Source organism: Aplidium turbinatum, chromosome 13, assembly GCF_918807975.1.
Source record: "Aplidium turbinatum chromosome 13, kaAplTurb1.1, whole genome shotgun sequence".
Lineage (NCBI taxonomy): Eukaryota > Metazoa > Chordata > Ascidiacea > Aplousobranchia > Polyclinidae > Aplidium > Aplidium turbinatum.
The window spans coordinates 22,359,622-22,376,456 of record NC_137484.1 but is presented as its reverse complement, the minus strand read 5'-3'; the positions used below and the strand labels follow the sequence as shown (position 1 = coordinate 22,376,456).

The window sequence follows — 16,835 nt, the reverse complement described above, 5'->3', positions numbered from 1 at the left end:
ATGGATTTAACGTAACTTTGTAATGCGGCAGAGTACCTGAGGTAAAACGTCGAAAATCTGGGCGACCGAAGGATGAGGAACAGGACCACGCATTTCTAAAGATGTGTTCCCATCTTGAACAGAATGACGAAAAAAAGTTAACGATATCAGACCTCAGATCTAAAATGAAGGAGTTTTTAGAAAATGATGATTGCCTTCCTTATGGATCAAAATATCTGAAGACCCAATTATAGAAACAGTATACGGTGAATCTATTTATATGGCTGAAGGTCAGGGCCTTCATGACATTGTCACTATGAGAGAAAAGACATCCGAAATCCTCCGATCTCATTAGGCTACCTAAAAACAAGGCATGAGGATAATGAAGAGTCACAAAAGAGAGAAATAATTAAAACTGCGGCAAGGCTCATCAAACATGATGTTCCATCTGCTATCCAAGCATAGACGCACTCAATAATAATAATAGTAATCGTGTTTTATGTGCGCCCATTGCGATACATAACATACAGTAACACTGCGATCACAGATGCGATACAAAAGACGATAGGAAGCAGCGAAGTGACATATAGTTTTCGAGTCAGCTGCTCCCTTTATTTTGACTTGCCATTAAGTGTCTTTGCCGAGACACAGCCGCGTGCTTTGGAGCGGTGTCGAACGCACGTCCTTTCAAAAGTCTCGCAGACGTTCTCACCACTCGGCTACGCCACCGGCACTCAATCTCGGTCCTGCTCTAATGCAGCCCACTTGCCTGAAACTTTGCGAACACTGTTGGGTTCCTTATTTGTAGGAAAAGACACAAAGCAAAAGGTTGCAAGTATTGGCCAAGCTGTCGCTCTCACCACTCGACCGACCAGATCATCAGACCACGAGCGGTGATTGCACCATTGCAAATTGGTCTTGCTGTTCAAGGACATCATTTGTACAGGTCGAGATTTCTTGTTGATACTTTACAGTTTACACTATATGGGATATTGTTCTTCTTAAGCAGAAGTCCTGAGGTTTGAAAAGAATGCAGCTGATTGTTATTTGCAGCTGACAATGTTGATCATAGTATTATCACCTTGGATAGGAAGGGGACTTTCCACGGGATGGGAATGATTGCTGCCTTGACACCGGGTCAGAAAGCAAACCGTATGATTCTAAGGCACAACATATCACAACTCAACATCACAGAGAAGACTAGGATTGAAATCATGCAACTCCGCTTTGCCAATAAAGCGCAGAGGACATCACTGGCTGGTTATGTGCCTTTTTCTCAGGATCAAACCCTGAGGAATATTGTGAATGGTGTTGTGGCCAAAGATAACGTTAATGTACACGAACAAACAAAAAAATGATCGACCTAATCGATCAGTAAAACACTTCGGGGTAGCCTAAAGGCTGCGAAGTGATCAATGCCCCATTGCCCCAGGGGATGCTGATGTTCCGATTGCGAAGACTACTGTTGTTAGTGCAGTGTAACACTCGACAACGTTGATTGGAGAAGACACAGATCTGTTGGTCCTGCTTCTTCATTATGCGCAACAAGCAAACAAAGATCTATATTTTCGTTCCGACAAGAAAAATGCTGACAAAGTGTATCATATAAACGAACTGAAAATGGTGATGGGTGAAGAATTATGTTCCCAGTTACTTTTTCTACATGCCTGCACTGCATGTGACACAACATCAAGAATCTTTGATGTGGGTAAGAAAATCTGTCTTTCACTAGCTGGTAGGCTAAAGGGTGATGCTACTCTGAAAGACTGTGCCAATTACTTTCTTCTTCCAAAGCAGACAGCAGCATCCATTGTGAACAAAGATTGTCAAGCGATGGCTGTGATTTTTGGGGGCACGCGGACGGATTTCCTCTCGTCATTGCACTACAGAGTACTAAGAAAAAAAGTCGTCTCTTCCCAATCATTTGTGACACCAGAACACCTACAACCTACTGAGTCATCAACAAAATTGTCTAAGGGTCTAAAGGGTCTGTCAGGTCTAAAGGGTCTGTCAACTGTCTAAGGGTTTACTACCAAATAATGGTCTGGCTAGGACAGGAGAGTGATATGGAAACTTGCGAGTGGGGTTGGAAACTGGAAGGCAGTCAGTTTGTGACAACAGAGTCAGAGTCGGACATGAATGCGGACCCAGATTCCCTCTTTATAGATTATCCACTGCAACTGCACAACTGCCTGTAGCACTGCCAGATGTAGCTGTAGGCAGAATAATCTACCCTGTACCTCAGCATGTGGACAGTGCAACTTGATGCCTGTGACAATACGTAGGCTACAATCAGTCGTTACTGGATGAATAAGCAACTGAATGTAAATAACTTAATAAGTGGTCTGCGATTCTTGGTTTTGTTTCGTATAACTTAATAAGTCTTTTCATTAAACTAATTAGTTAATTTCATTTTGAATTGTTTTAATGAATTCCTTACCACCTTAAACCTACGGATAGACGCCAGAATTAGAGCTCTAGCATGAATATTAGGTGAATTATTGTCATTATACTCTTTTGGCGGCCATCTTGAAAATGACAACTTTGCGGTGCTCTGATTCTCCTAGATTTTTAATATATTATTCTTGATGATAAATACTAGAAAAAACCGTTGGAAAACCTTTTGCAGGAATTTTTTGGGGTCAAACCATAGGCTATATTTACCTGACTACAAGTGAACAAAATTATCGTTTTTGGAACTATTATACATTATAGCGTACCTAGGCTATTATATAATATTTTGTTAATGTCACTTCGTTTAAAGTCAAATATAGTTGTTATTGAGTACCTACTTGCTTATTAATCGTGACAATGATAATATCATATTTTAAAGAAGCCGTAGTATGACGATACTTTGGAAAAATATTTAAATTTTATTTATCCGCCAATTTGAAAAAAAATGGCGGATTTTCAAAAAAGGTGGATAACATTTTTTCACCAAAAGATTTTAACGGGGATTTTTTTTTGGTCAATGTACATAATCAACAGAAACAATGTGCAAAGTTTCAGCTTTACACCAATTCGCCTAAGTCAAGGTTCGGCCCTTTTTTTCGCTTCAACGACTGTGAGTTGGACAACTAGGATTTTTTTAGCTGTTTGAAATTAGATTAGAATTATATCTAGCCTACAGCTATTCTAATTTTTACAAATTAGACTAGACTCAGAGGTGGGCAGTAGCGCGCTACTTTTTTGGTAAAAGTAGCGGCGCTATTTTTATTCCAAAGTAGCGGAAGAGGCGCTACTTTTTTTCAGTCGCATTCTCGCTACTTTTTAATTTAAATTGAAAAAAATGCTTGTTTTTTTACAATACTGGCGCGGTCAAGCAGCTATATAATCGGCTTGGTTGCAAAGTTTCGGTCTTTTCTAGTTTCGGTCTTTTCTTTCTCGATTCAACAAGTACTTCAACGACATAAAATGCGTTGTGGCATCATGTCTTCATTCCTCCTTCAAGACGTCGTGGCTACAATTTCTGCACTACGTTTCCACGGATGATGCTGACGCACTGCGAGAAAAAGTCAAGACAGATGTAATTCGACTGTTGCGGGAGACATCAAGCCAGGTTGATACTGAGAAAAGTGACACCAACACCAGTCGAGACTCCGAGGATGTATTTTTTGGAGTGTTTGCGTCATCCCGTGAAGCGTCGGTAAGACGGAAGCAACAATATTGTGGACGCCTTTTTTTCGGACAGGAGCAAGTCCTTGAGCTATTCGAATACCGAGTTAACACATCTGTTCATTAAAATATACAACACCCCCATTCCTTCCAGTGCTGCGGTGGAGAGACTTTTCTCTGTTGGAAAAGATGTGCTTTAAGCCAAAGCGAGCAGGACTTAGTGACTCTCATTTTGAAATGCTCGTGTTTTTGAAAGATGCGTACCGTAACAATAAATTTCCCTTAGAATGTGTTTTCTATAACGACGCTAAAATGACAGCGTAAACGAATGATAACATTCGTTTTCAAGGTCATTTTTGCGTCACCAGGGACTTGAGTGTTTCCTAGTGTAATTTTAGAGTTAGACAAAAGTAGCGCTAGCACGCGCTACTTTGGCCCAAGTAGCGGTAGCGCGCTACTTTAAAAGTAGCGGGTGTCTACCTCTGACTAGACTTAAAATTAGAGCTAGCTAAGTTTTCGCAAACTGGAGTAGAATTTAAACTAGATTAGAATTAGTTTGACGCGGTGGTAACATATCTTTTTCCACCTGGATAAAAACGCTATGGCAACTCATGGTCGAAGTGTCATTCCCCATCACTGCACCAAAACCATTTACGTCATAATAGACATTGTGATGTAGTTTAATTGATGACTTAATCGAGATTTCAATGACTTCGCTAATTAAGCGATGGAATGGCACTTTGATCGTTTTATTGCATTTTTCCTGCATGAGGTTTCCTTTCATTTGCTAAAAAACACTGTTGGAAAAACTAGAATTTTTAGGTTGCAAAATAAAACTTGCATCAAAAGTGGGTCGCGAACTGAAAAAGGTTGGAAAGCACTCGTTTAGGGGAAGGGATCAAGCTCAATTCAAACCACACTACCAAATTACGCAACTGTACGTGTTATTACCGCACGTTACTAACTACACGTTTCTGAGATGCGCAGTTGCGCACTGAAAAACATTGGTTCGGCACTCATGGAAGACAGGACGTGACAACTTTAGTGGCTACGTGAAATTTTTATTACAAAGGTCGAGATCGAAGCATGCACGGTTAGCGTATATATAATCTGCAGGTGGCTGCAGCAGCCACGAGGTAATTTTGATGACGTAGATTCGATTCCCACCGCTGCCATTCCTTTGCTTTTTTCAATTACTAAAAGTTCAAAGCAAGAATCAATGCTCTGATTGCTAGAAGGGTCACGAGAGCTGCAGTGAGTTGTTTCATAGGGAAATCTGTATCTTTAAGGTGTCTACCGATCAAAACACTCCATCTGCTGCAGCGGTCTGCAGATAACAAATACGCGCACGATTATGAGCAACAACCTACAGGAAAGCAACAAGCTTTGGCTAGTCTGCACTTATCTTCGCTCCGGCTTAAGGGATCTTCAGGTTTAACAGTAAAACGCCACAGGAGCTGAGACTTGAAGCCATGTGCCACCCCTGCTTCCCAGCAATAGCACAGCGACAACGTGAGAACACTTTTGACAAACCGCACAAAAGCAGATATTCGAGGAGCTATGACATACCTCTACCAACGTTGGCAAAATTTGAATCAAATCATGAAACCAGAAAATTATTTTGTTAAGGGCATGCAAATTGTTCATGTTCAACTGGTAAAACACTTAAATAAAATCACCAAGTTCGTTTGTGTTCACTTTTTAAACCATTAAGATGAGTATAATGATACTTTACTTATGGGTTTTTATGTATCAAATCACGTAACGACCATTTGCATTGTGGATCAACTAGTTTCAGATAATTTTGCCGTAATAAGCGGCAGGCTGTGGTATGTTACGAAGTTGCAAGCTGTGATACTACTTCCAAACCAAGAAAAATTTTGAAAATATGGTCCGACCTCGTCTTGGTGACATCACAAAGCAATAAACAAAGAAACGTTGTGACAAGTTTGAGTTTGGTGTTAAAATACAGTTCAAGTTAACAGAGCTGCTGATGTCTGGTCCTTTCTATTCGCTCTCTGACCGGCGCCTGCAATGAAGAGAATGTGATCATAACCCAGTTTCAATGACTGTGGACAGAAAAAAATCCGTAGATAGACAACAATCGTAATGAGTACAACCGCTGATAAGCTGGAGATAAATATTCGATAATAAACCACTAGGCCGGTGCGTTGGCGATTTCATTAACGACTCAAATGACATAACTCGGTTAGAAGCCAACAAAACGTACCTTCGATTGTAACTTGAGTATTCCCGAGGTGGTGAAGAACCACGTTCGAAGGAAGGACTTCGGCGATCATACCTGAACAGTCACGTGATTCATTAGTTTCAGTCGAACGTTTTGCGACTTTTCAATAAGCCATACATAAATTTGGCATTGCCCAGACACATTTTCCGCATTTTACTTTTACAGATTACATTTATGCCAGTACCGCTGCCAGTTGTTTAATCCATAATTCCTAGATCAGAGTTTTTTTTTACTAGAAGTTAATTGACCCGAAAACGCGTACTGGCCCATCGAGAAGTCAACAGGATTTTGCTATTAATTAATTAACCCTGAAAGAAAATCCAAGACCATCATCTTCAAAGACGAGAGATAGCCATCATTATGATGCTCTTTAAAGTCTAATTGGTGAATCTGCAGTCTAGTCGACTGATACAAGTTAACCTATCGGCGAAAAAAAGTGAGGCACCACACTGAATTAAGAAATCCAAGTTCTTTCAATTTAAATTTAATAAACTTAAGTTTGTCACTTTAGTGTGGCATCTCTATTTCTTTGATTATTCCATGACACTGTACAAGTACATTATTAGTACAATGTACAACATCCTCGTGGATCATTGGTGAAGTCAAAACAAGATTTTTGATGACGAAGTTTTGCTTTGGTAACCTATCCATGTCTGGTTATTTCAGGGAAGCAAAAGCACAAATCTCGTCCCAGAACTGAAATCTTAGACAGATTGTTGGTGCAAAATAATTTTTTTTGCAAAACGACTCACATCTCTAGGTACAAAGCTGCTTTTAATACTTCTTTTTGCTTTGGGAATCCATAGATTTCGTGAAGTTAGCTGGCTTGGTGATGCACCAACTCAACGAGTTGAAGTCTTAACCTACTTGGCTTACTTTTCATACTTTGAGCTGTTTCGTTCATAACCATTATCAGGTGATCTTCGTCTGTGATATTCCCTCTCCCGTGACCTGCTCTTGTTTGGGGATCGTCGTCGTTCATAGGAACGACTCCGGGAGCGGGTGTACCGACGTCGGGGGCTTCTACTGTAAGACCTTCTGTTGTGTGATCGGCCATATCTGGAACATCATAGCAGGTTTACAATGTATATCAAATCATGATTGCTTGTATTTCCAAAATTATCAATAACTGTGCGGGGACTTAGTGCGCCCACCTCTGAATCGGTAGGCATGAGTTCGATCAGGCAGTGTCGGGTCATACCAAAGACGTTTTAAAAACGGTACTGAATCTAATTCTTGCTTGGCACTGAGCAATGGAATGGATTCGGGTAATAATGCATTCAGTTGCGCCTCTATACAGCTGCATTGACAATGTCTGCTTTGTAAAGCACTGAGGAGCAACGCATTATTATTTGAGTCAATAAATGTGGCTTCGATGCAAAAAAAGATGAAACAGACCAAAGTTGTTTTTTTAAATCCCTGCCAGCGAATCAAAATTCTTTACATTGATTCGTCTGCAGACGTTAAGCCAGTGAAGAAAAGGACTGATTTGCTGGTTGGGATGACACTAAAATTCACTTCAGTTCGTCTGATGATAATGCATTCAGATCTTAGCTGTATTAAAAACATTCCTTTATGGTGGAAAATGTCCACCATATTAACACATGATTATTGAGACCCTAAATTAGCATTTGGCAATATAGGCTGTACTTTTATGGGAATATAAAGAATGGATTGTGTACCAAACAAACATTGAATGCATGCAACTCGCAACAATGTTTCAAGCAAAAGCAAAATGGTCACATACCGTGGTGGTGGTGGGGAATCATCTTTGTTTCTCATCTGCCCTGGGGCTGAAAAAAAAAACAACAATGCAAAAACATTGCAACAAATGAAAAACACTCTACTGCATCAAGTAGCACTCACTGCGCCATATTAACAAATTTTCAAAACAACGTAGTAACATTTCTTCAAATAGGGTCCACACAGTGCATAAAGATATAACCAGGGAGTGGAGTCAGAGTGATTTTGGTATGTCTAGAGTCATTGAAATACGGGCCGAATCTGACTTGATACAGAACAATTAATAAAATTGTTGCCAGAAAGAAACTGTCCAAGTGTCCATCTTGACTTGCGCTCTTTTGGTGGCTGTACTAAACTACTACCTGATGTTAACAATGATACCCAGCTTTTATGTCTGAGGTTTTATCAAGGGGGCTGATTGGCTAAAACAGATACACAGTACCTACCTAATAAAACAACAAAAAGTATATGAAGAAACAAGAACCAAAGTTTAAAAAAAAACTCAATGGGCGCAATCTTTTGCATTTTTTAAACACCATATCTTCCATTTACAAAGCTTAAGTTGATATTAAAGATATATATATATTTAAGTAATTTATTTAAGTATATATTTAATTTTTAATAAGATACAATTAAGATAATGGCATAAATTCTTGAAAGAAACAAAACTGAAAGCAAAATCTTTCACCATTAGATTGCAAAATGCAAATCTGACATTAAGCCAATTCAGAACCAACAACTTGTCTTGACATTTATCAATCTGTTAGTGGTGTAGTTAAAAATTTAAATCAACTTACTTTTTCTATCTCCTGCTGCAAATTGTACTTCAATGTATCGCCCGCAAATCCATTTTCCGTCCAAAGCATGCAAGGCGTCTTCAGCATCTCTCACGTCTTCAAACGTACGGCGTTGATGTAAGGAAGACAGGAGTTGTCTTTGAGGCTAACTAGGCATCCCATGGCACCCCCCAATATATATAATTGACGCTTCAGCCAGAAACGTTTTATCTTACTGTGTTGTGTCTTTCACCATGTGATTGTGTTTATCACCATTATTTCAGTGCACATCAGGCAGGTTGGGCCATGCTTTTACTTGCACTTTTTTCATATAATGCAAAACAGCACCATACGAATAAAATACAAATAAAAATCATATGCTCTATCACACAAACAGGTGATAGCTGTGGAAGTGATCAATTGCTAAACTCCTAAGCAATAAACTTAATTAAAAAAAAATCAAAATTAAGTGATTAAACCCAATGGATACTTTTGCATGCGGTTTGATGGATTGCCACCAATTACTGTAATTTTATGAGCCTCACCAAGTAACAACCACATGAGAGTTGGCTTGGAAAGTGAGCAAAAACAAGAACTCTTTGCTTTGCCTTTAATCTTTATTTCTTTCTTTAATCTTTTCTTTTATCTTTTACTTTTCTTTAACTTTAAGAATCCACAGAAAACTTTAAAACTGCATAAAATTATAGTATGGTTAGATATGTGTAATATTGAAACAACAAAGGATATTGTATATAAGCAAAACCCCTTGGACGTCTATTATAATAATCTAAAGGAATATACACATCAGATACGGGGCCATATTTCACGAATTCATGTCGAAGATCCTCAGGCCTGAATAAAAAAAAAGGTTTAGGTAAAAAAAATAAAACAAAATAAAACCAAATTTGGATCAATAGCTTTGTCAGGGTGAAAGGTAAGGAACTTGGCCCATAAAGCAGATTGGTTTATACTTATAGGGTGACAGACACAGTAGGCCTAAAATAAAATGCACTCATGTATCCTTCCAAACTAAAAAATCTCTTGCTTAATGTTTCAAATGGGTCCAACCTAATTCGTACCATGAACAATTTGTACCGTCAGTTCGTACCTTGAAAAGATCGAGAGAAAAAATTAAAAAAGCCGGAGTTGCTGATTGCAGTTTCCGCAAACATTTTAAAAGGGTTAGGCAGGCCTCGAAATTCGTTTTTGTTGACGGCGGACAAACGTGTCCGGTCTGAGCAGCTATCTCGGCGGACAAATCAAGTCTCACGGCGGACAGACCAGTTTTAGCGTCGATCGTCATGCTTAATCACTGTATCTTGATAATTCTTCACCATTTGAGAACTATTAGAAGGCTTTTTAAAATTTCAGCAAAGTCACTCTGGAAAGGCTTTTATCAGATCAACGACGTGCGCTTGAAGAGTCAAAGCGCCGTGTAGCTGCTATACGCCGCATAACTGATTAACTTCCACCGAACAAGGTCGTGTGGCTTCTTGCGTCACAATGCTCTGGGCACGAGTCGGAAAACTTTTACACTAACGCTACTATTTTCTGCTGTGCAAAGTGTCGCTAGGATATTTTCTTTAGATTTATTTTTCGTGTTGTATTTTTGCGTGTTTTCCCTGGGCCTTTTCTTTTTCAACTGTAATACCAAAACTTAACAAATTTTATAACCAACCTTGGCTTATGATATTACTCGGAGATCAATGCCAGACACTGTGACGTAAGACTTGAACTACGTTGCGCGTGATTAGTGTAAAAGTAGCGGTACTCCCATCGATTCGTGGCGAAGAATTCACCTTTGTTACGCTGTTTCAATGTCATCAATCGTTAAAGCAACGTAAAAATCGAAAGTTTTCCTGCTTGAATGGAAGCTAAGGGATGCAGTATTTACATTTTCTAGATGCGCGGGAAATTATATTCTCACAACAACTGTTCGTGCTATGCAGTGACGATCTGTATCGCTAGTTCCTGTGTTATTTCTCGGCGGACAAATATGACCGATTTAGAGGGTACTTCCCGCGGACATCACATGCTGTGACGGCGGACATGTCCGCGGTGTCCGCCGTGAATTTCGAGGCCTGGGTTAGGGTACCGGTATCGGCGGAATGGCCCGTTTCGGTGAGTCCAATCCCTTAACAGGGGATTTTTTCATTTTTTTTTTAAATTATCGGGTACCGTAGCCTCATTATCATTGCCGTTTTAGGGTTAGGAACTCACCGAATCAGACTCACCGAATAGTAGCAGACCCGGGTATCGGAGTATCGGTTACGTATCGGTATCCGCAAACAAACAAACAAACTGAAAGGACCGAGAAAAAAATAGAACATCGCTGATCGCAGTTTCCGTTTTTCCGCAAACATTTTAAAATTTCCGATAATGATCCTAAGAGTTTGCCGAAGTCGCTGATCGCAGTTTCCGCAAATATTTTAAATAGGTAGGGTTGATCGGAGTTTCCGCAAACGTTTTAAAAGAGTTAGGGTTTAGGGTGTTTCCGCAAACAAACAAACTGAAAAGATCAAGAGAAAAAAATAGAAGTCAAAGCTGAAGTCGCTGATCGCAGTTTCCGTTTTTCCGCAGTTTCCGCAAACATTTAAAATTTTTTGATAATGATCCTAAGGGTTTGCCGAAGTCGCTGATCGCAGTTTCCGCAAACATTTTAAAAGGGTTGGGGTTGATCGGAGTTTCCACAAACATTTTAAAAGGGTTAGGGTTGATCGGAGTTTCCGCAAACATTTTAAAATTTCTGGTAATGATCCTAAGAGTTTTTCTTTGTTTGCGGAAAATTTTAAAATGTTTGCGCAAATTGCAATCAGCGACTTCAACTTTTTTAATTTTTTCTCTTCATCTTTTTAAGGTACGAACTGACGGTACGAATTGTTCATGGTACGAATTAGGTTGCATCCGTTTTAAATAACTTATAACATAGCAGAATTAAAAGGAAATTGCACTTTCCTCTTGAAAAAGTAAAAATTCAATTTTTTAGGAAGTGTATTCGGGTGCAACCTAGTTCGTATCCTGAACAGTTTGTACCCTCAGTTCGTACCCTGAAAAGATCGTTAGAGAAAAAAATAAAAAAAGCCGAAGTCGCTAATCGCAGTTTAATAGCACAAAGCCGAAGTCATTAATCAAAGTTTCCACAAACAACTCGAGGGTTAGGGTTAGCGGAAACTGCGGAAAAATATTTGTGGAAACTGCGATCAGCGAGGGTTAGAGAGCATAGATTACTCAATGGTTAGAGTTAGGGTAAGCGGAAACTGCGATCAGCGAGGGTTAGGGCATAGATTACTCTATTTTCTCTCGATCTTTTCAGGGTACGAACACGAACAGGGTACGAACTAGGTTGCATCCGTGTATTCAGCCCAACTTTTTGCTTTTCCTGGTAGACATCAGGGTTGAGAAAAACCCGGGTTTTTTTTAAAAAAGCCCAACCCGCCCGGGTTTTTTTTAAAAAAACCCGGGTTTTTTGGGTTTTATTTAAAAAAGATGCAGAAAAGGTAGATTCATGCTTATTTTACCTCAAAACTACTTTTTACGAGTGAAGTGCCTTTCACTCACAGTAGCCTACATGCTTGCATAACTCAATAAAATAATGCACTAGGGCTGTTGTTGCTTGAATGTTGCATCATCCATTAGTTTCAAGATCAAGTTGGATGTTGCATCATCCACTGATTTCTATACCAAGTTGATGCTACTGTGGTAGAAATCACATTATTGCATCATTTGTTTAGATTTGAAGGCAAGGAGCATTTATGCCATCATGTTTAAATATTTTTTATCATTTATATATATATTATATATATATAGTTAGTAATGGATCAGCAATTGAGCGATTGCGTGGCCAATTAGGCAAATGCTCTGAAACAGCCATGCGTTAGAATCCAGAATCTGTAATTGGTAAATAGCCTCCTAAATTGCATTTCACATCATATATACAGACTACAGTAGAGTAGTACTTTCACCAATTTAACTATAAGGCCTTCTTGCATAAATGAGTTTTAGTGTAGTATACACAAAGTGACATTACTTGATTTTTGTGTACTGTGCAATATCCACTGAATTTATTCTTGGAAATTACTTCACAATCACATCCTTAAGTCCCAATTTAAAGTTTGTTGTAAGTGCCTTGCAGTGTTTTTGTAAATTTTTTTAATTTTCCAATAAAAACTGGACAAATATGATGCTCTGGGTTTTTTTGTGTTTTTTTTTTTTTTTTAAGTGGGTTTTATTAAAAAAACCCACCTGGGTTTTTTTGGGTCGGGTAAAATACCAACAACCCTGATATATGGTAGCCATGGTCTTTGACAGTGGCGGCTCGTGTAATGGTGCTATGGCGCTGCAGCTCCACCAATTTTTTGGGCGCATTCTGCCCGGAAAACACGTCGTGATTTTTCATTATTTTTATCAAATTTGTTTAGGCTTGCAGACCTTTCCCTTTGTTGACTGGAAACGCGAGAGAGAAAGAAAAAAAGTTTCTCTCAGAGAGGGAAACTACCTCGTTGTCACATGACTTCCACTCAAGCTTGACCGCTATGATTTCACTCGGATGCAACCTAGTTTGTACCATGAAAAGATCGAGAAAAAAAAACTAAAAAAGCCGAAGTCGCTGATCGCAGTTTTCGCAATCGCTTTAAAATTTTCCTCTGAAAAGATCGAGAGAAAAAATAGCTCAAAATCGAAGTCCGCTGATCGCAGTTTCCGCAAACATTTTTCCGCAGTTTCCGCTAACCCTAACCATAGAGTAATCTATGCTCTAACCCTAACCCTCGCTGATCGCAGTTTCCACAAAATTTTTTCCGCAGTATCCGTTACCCCTTACCCTAATTTTAATTTCTAACCATAGAGTAATCTATGCTCTAACCCTAACCCTCGCTGATTGCAGTTTCCGCAAACATTTTTCTGCAGTTTCCGCTTTTACCCTAACCATAGAGTAATCTATGCTCTAACCCTCGCTGATCGCAGTTTCCGCAAACATTTTTCCGCAGTTTCCGCTTACCCTAACTCTAACCATAGAGTAATCGATGCTCTAACCCTCGCTGATTGCAGTTTCCGCAAACATTTTTCCGCAGTTTCCGCTAACTTTTACCTTAACCATAGAGCAGGCCTCGAAATTCGTTTTTGTTGACGGCGGACAAACGTGTCCGGTCTGAGCAGCTATCTCGGCGGACAAATTAAGTCTTACGGCGGACACACCAGTTTTAACGTCGATTGTCATACTTAATCTCTTTATCTTGATAAGTCTTCGCCATTTGAGAACCATAGCTACGGTTTAGGCTTTTTAAAATTTCAGCAAAGTCACTCTGAAAGACTTTTATCAGACCAACGACGTGCGCTTGACGCCGTGTAGCTACTAAATATGATGATGATGATAATATGATGATTGTTAAAAACTTAAATTCTATGGACTTTTTGTGTCTGATGCAAATAAATAATAAAAAAATAATCCGCCGCATAACTGATTAACTTCCACCGAACGAGGTCGTGTGGCTTCTTGCGTCACAATGCTCTGGGCACGAGTCGGAAAACTTCTACACTAACGCGTAACGCTACTATTTTCTAATGTGCAAAGTTTCACTAGGCTTTTTTCTTTAGGTTTATTTTTGCGTGACATGTGAGCGAAAGTGACGAAAAGAATAAACAAAACATTAGAAAAAGCACAATTATTTTCCCCTCTCCGTGATGCGGTCGCCGCTCCAAAATAGTATCAGTATTCCACGAGACCACGGCAGGCTCGGAGTTATAATCAGCGCAGTCAAGGCCATTCAAACATATGCGCATGATGAGAGCTTCAATAACATCGATCTTTAAAGACGTGCGCCAATCTCCACGAGATCACTGCTTGTCGTTAAGATACGTGATACCGAGATCTATTCCGTGTCTTTTCTCCAGACCGGCTAGTTGAGGGAAAAGCGTAAATGCGAGCTCTTCTTTAGCGATAAAATATGCGATTTCAAACAACCTCTTAATTTTGATGTTTTTTTTGTCACTCATATTGTCGATGGCCTTGATGACCGGAAATTGATGGCTTGGGGTAAACGATGTGTTGTGATCTTTGACAGAGCTAATCCTTAGATTCGTTGTTCCTTTAATATATGCGTCTATCACCACTAAAATTCCTAGTAGTAGGTTCATCGCCCTCATTCTCACTTTCAGAAATTTCCCTGGGCCTCTTCATTCTTACTGTAATACCAAAACTTAAGTTTTGCGGCATCTTGCTGTAGTAGCCTATACTCTTATAATCTAACTTTGTAACCAACCTTGCCTTATCAATATTACTCGGAGATCAAAGCCAGACATTGTGACATAAGACTTGAACTAAGTTGCGCGTGATTAGTGTAGAAGTACCGGTACTCCCATCAATTCTTAGCTAAAAATTCACCTCTGTTACGCTGATTCAATGTCATCAATCGTTGAAGCAACGTAAAATTCGAAAGTTTTTCTGCTTGAATGGAAGCTAAGAGATACAGTATTAACTTTTTCTAGATGCGCGCTTGGAATGCGATAATTTCGCATTCCGAGCGCAAATTATATTCTTGCAACAGTTGTTCGTGCTATGCAATGACGATTTGTATCGCCAGTTTCTGCGATATTTCTCGGCGGACAAATATGACTGATCTAGAGGGTACTTCCCGCGGACATCACATGCTGTGACGGCGGACATGACCGCCGTGTCCGCCGTGAATTTCGAGGCCTGTAGAGTGATCTATGCTCTAACCCTCGCTGATCACAGTTTCCGCAAACATTTTTCCGCAGATTCCGCTTACCTTAACTCTAACCATAGAGTAATCTATGCTCTAACCCTAACCCTCGTTGATTCCACAAACATTTTCCCGCAGTTTTGCAATTTCCGCTAACCACAGTTTCTGCTAACCCTCAAGTTTGTTTCAAATTGTTTGGGGAAACTCCGATCAGCGACTTCGGCTTTGTGCTATTAAACTGCGATCAGCGACTTCGGCTTTTTTTAATTTTTTCTCTCGATCTTTTCAGGGTACGAACTGACTGTACGAATGGTTCAAGGTATGAACTAGGTTGCACCCATTTCGCTCTGTCAGGCGCTGCGATTTTCTGTGCACCGAAGCGCAAGCGTCATAAAAGCAAACAAACCAAGTCAAAGTCATGTGACAATGACATAGTTTATCAGTCTGGCAATGCTAACGTTCGTCGTTTTGGCGCTGTCTTGAACTGCGCGCCTAGGGTTGCCGTATTGGCGATTTTATCGCCAAATTCAAAAAATTGCCCATTTTCAAAGGTGTTTGTCTACATATTTGGGGTTTGGTTATTTGGTTCTTTTTTAACTATTTTTTAGAACCGATTTACGGTAGTTTAATTACTTGTGTTTGGCGATTCCCCGACCTATATTAACTTACTTGCAGAACAATACATTGCAAAAGTGTTTAGCAACGCTTTCTGTCACAATAATGGCTGCAGCCAATACACCAATTCAATTTATTTTTACTTGTCTTAATACAAAAGAAACGATATAGTGGAAATAATACACAGCAACGAAACCAACAAAACGAAAAAGTTCAAACCGCAAAAGTTTTATCTCGACTTTTCATTACAATTTAGAACTGAAGATGCGCACAGAATGCACCAAATACGGTAAGTGCCATTTTTCAAATTTTTCTGGGGGAGGCCCCCAGACCCCCCGCAGTTTTAATCGCCTTCGGCAAAGACGCAGACGGGCTGAGCTCGTCTGCAGCACCACCACTTTCACACCTCACGAGCCGCCACTGGTCTTTGAGGTTATGTTTCCCTTGAATATGCCTCAGAGGCTATATTCATAATATATGGTACGGTAAGAATAGCCACCGCAAAACTTTAATCCCTGTCTTAGTAGTTGTATTTTAATTATTTTAAGTGGTGACAAATTTATTGCATTAAACAGTAATACCAGTGCAGCTAAAGTTAGCACAGTGATTAGAAACTTATGGTTGCAAGCAGTGAAAGTAGGCTAGAGTGTGATTATTTTTAATTTTAGAAGAGCAGAAACAAAACGTACAGTAGCAACACATTAACCACAAATTGTATGGTTATTACCTGACGTCATCAGCAATATTTCTAACAAATAAGGAAATATTCGGTCTTCCACGCGACATATCTTCTTCCTTCTTCAACAGGTGTACTTGCAGTGGAACATATGATGAAACTAGGTCAATCACTTGTTTTTTTGTGAATGTGAAGGCGCAAAATCAAAATTGCAGCAAGGGCAAAAGATGTTGCCAGATTAATAAAAAAAATTCAAGCCCTGATAACATCTTAATATCTTACATTTCAGTTCAGTTCAGTTTATATACAAATATACAATATACTGATAGAATCAAAATACTAAAAGATTCTTAATTTTAATATATAAAAAAATATTGGCTGAATGTTTCTTTATTTTTGCTACTTAATATTTAGGGACAAATAGTATATTGAATCAAAATGAAAAATTTTTGTTTTTGTTTTCATGAAACAAAAAATGGCAGTAT

General features: G+C 39.3%; 1 protein-coding gene across 1 annotated transcript; it reads right to left on the bottom strand.

The window, feature by feature from the left end:
• Positions 1–4,643: 4,643 nt before the first annotated feature.
• LOC145782031 (serine/arginine-rich splicing factor 12-like) lies at positions 4,644–16,561 on the bottom strand. Its single transcript, XM_082593759.1, has 7 exons — positions 16,402–16,561; positions 9,109–9,213; positions 8,383–8,486; positions 7,590–7,635; positions 6,719–6,901; positions 5,825–5,896; positions 4,644–5,623 (listed from the first exon to the last, which is right to left on the bottom strand). Exons 1-7 carry the CDS (start codon positions 16,458–16,460, stop codon positions 5,602–5,604), a joined length of 591 nt encoding a protein of 196 aa, XP_082449885.1. The 5' UTR covers positions 16,461–16,561; the 3' UTR covers positions 4,644–5,601.
• Positions 16,562–16,835: the final 274 nt, after the last annotated feature.

What these genes read in the sequence shown, in the direction of transcription:
- LOC145782031 (XM_082593759.1), bottom strand. Translation starts at nt 16,460, where the DNA reads ATGTCGCGTGGAAGACCGAATATTTCCTTATTTGTTAGAAATATTGCT. An exon ending in AATATTGCTGATGACGTCAG is followed by an intron (nt 9,214 to 16,401) that starts GTAATAACCATA and finishes TTTTTTATTCAG; the next exon opens with GCCTGAGGATCTTCGACATG. An exon ending in AACAGCTCAAAGTATGAAAA is followed by an intron (nt 5,897 to 6,718) that starts GTAAGCCAAGTA and finishes GTGACTGTTCAG; the next exon opens with GTATGATCGCCGAAGTCCTT.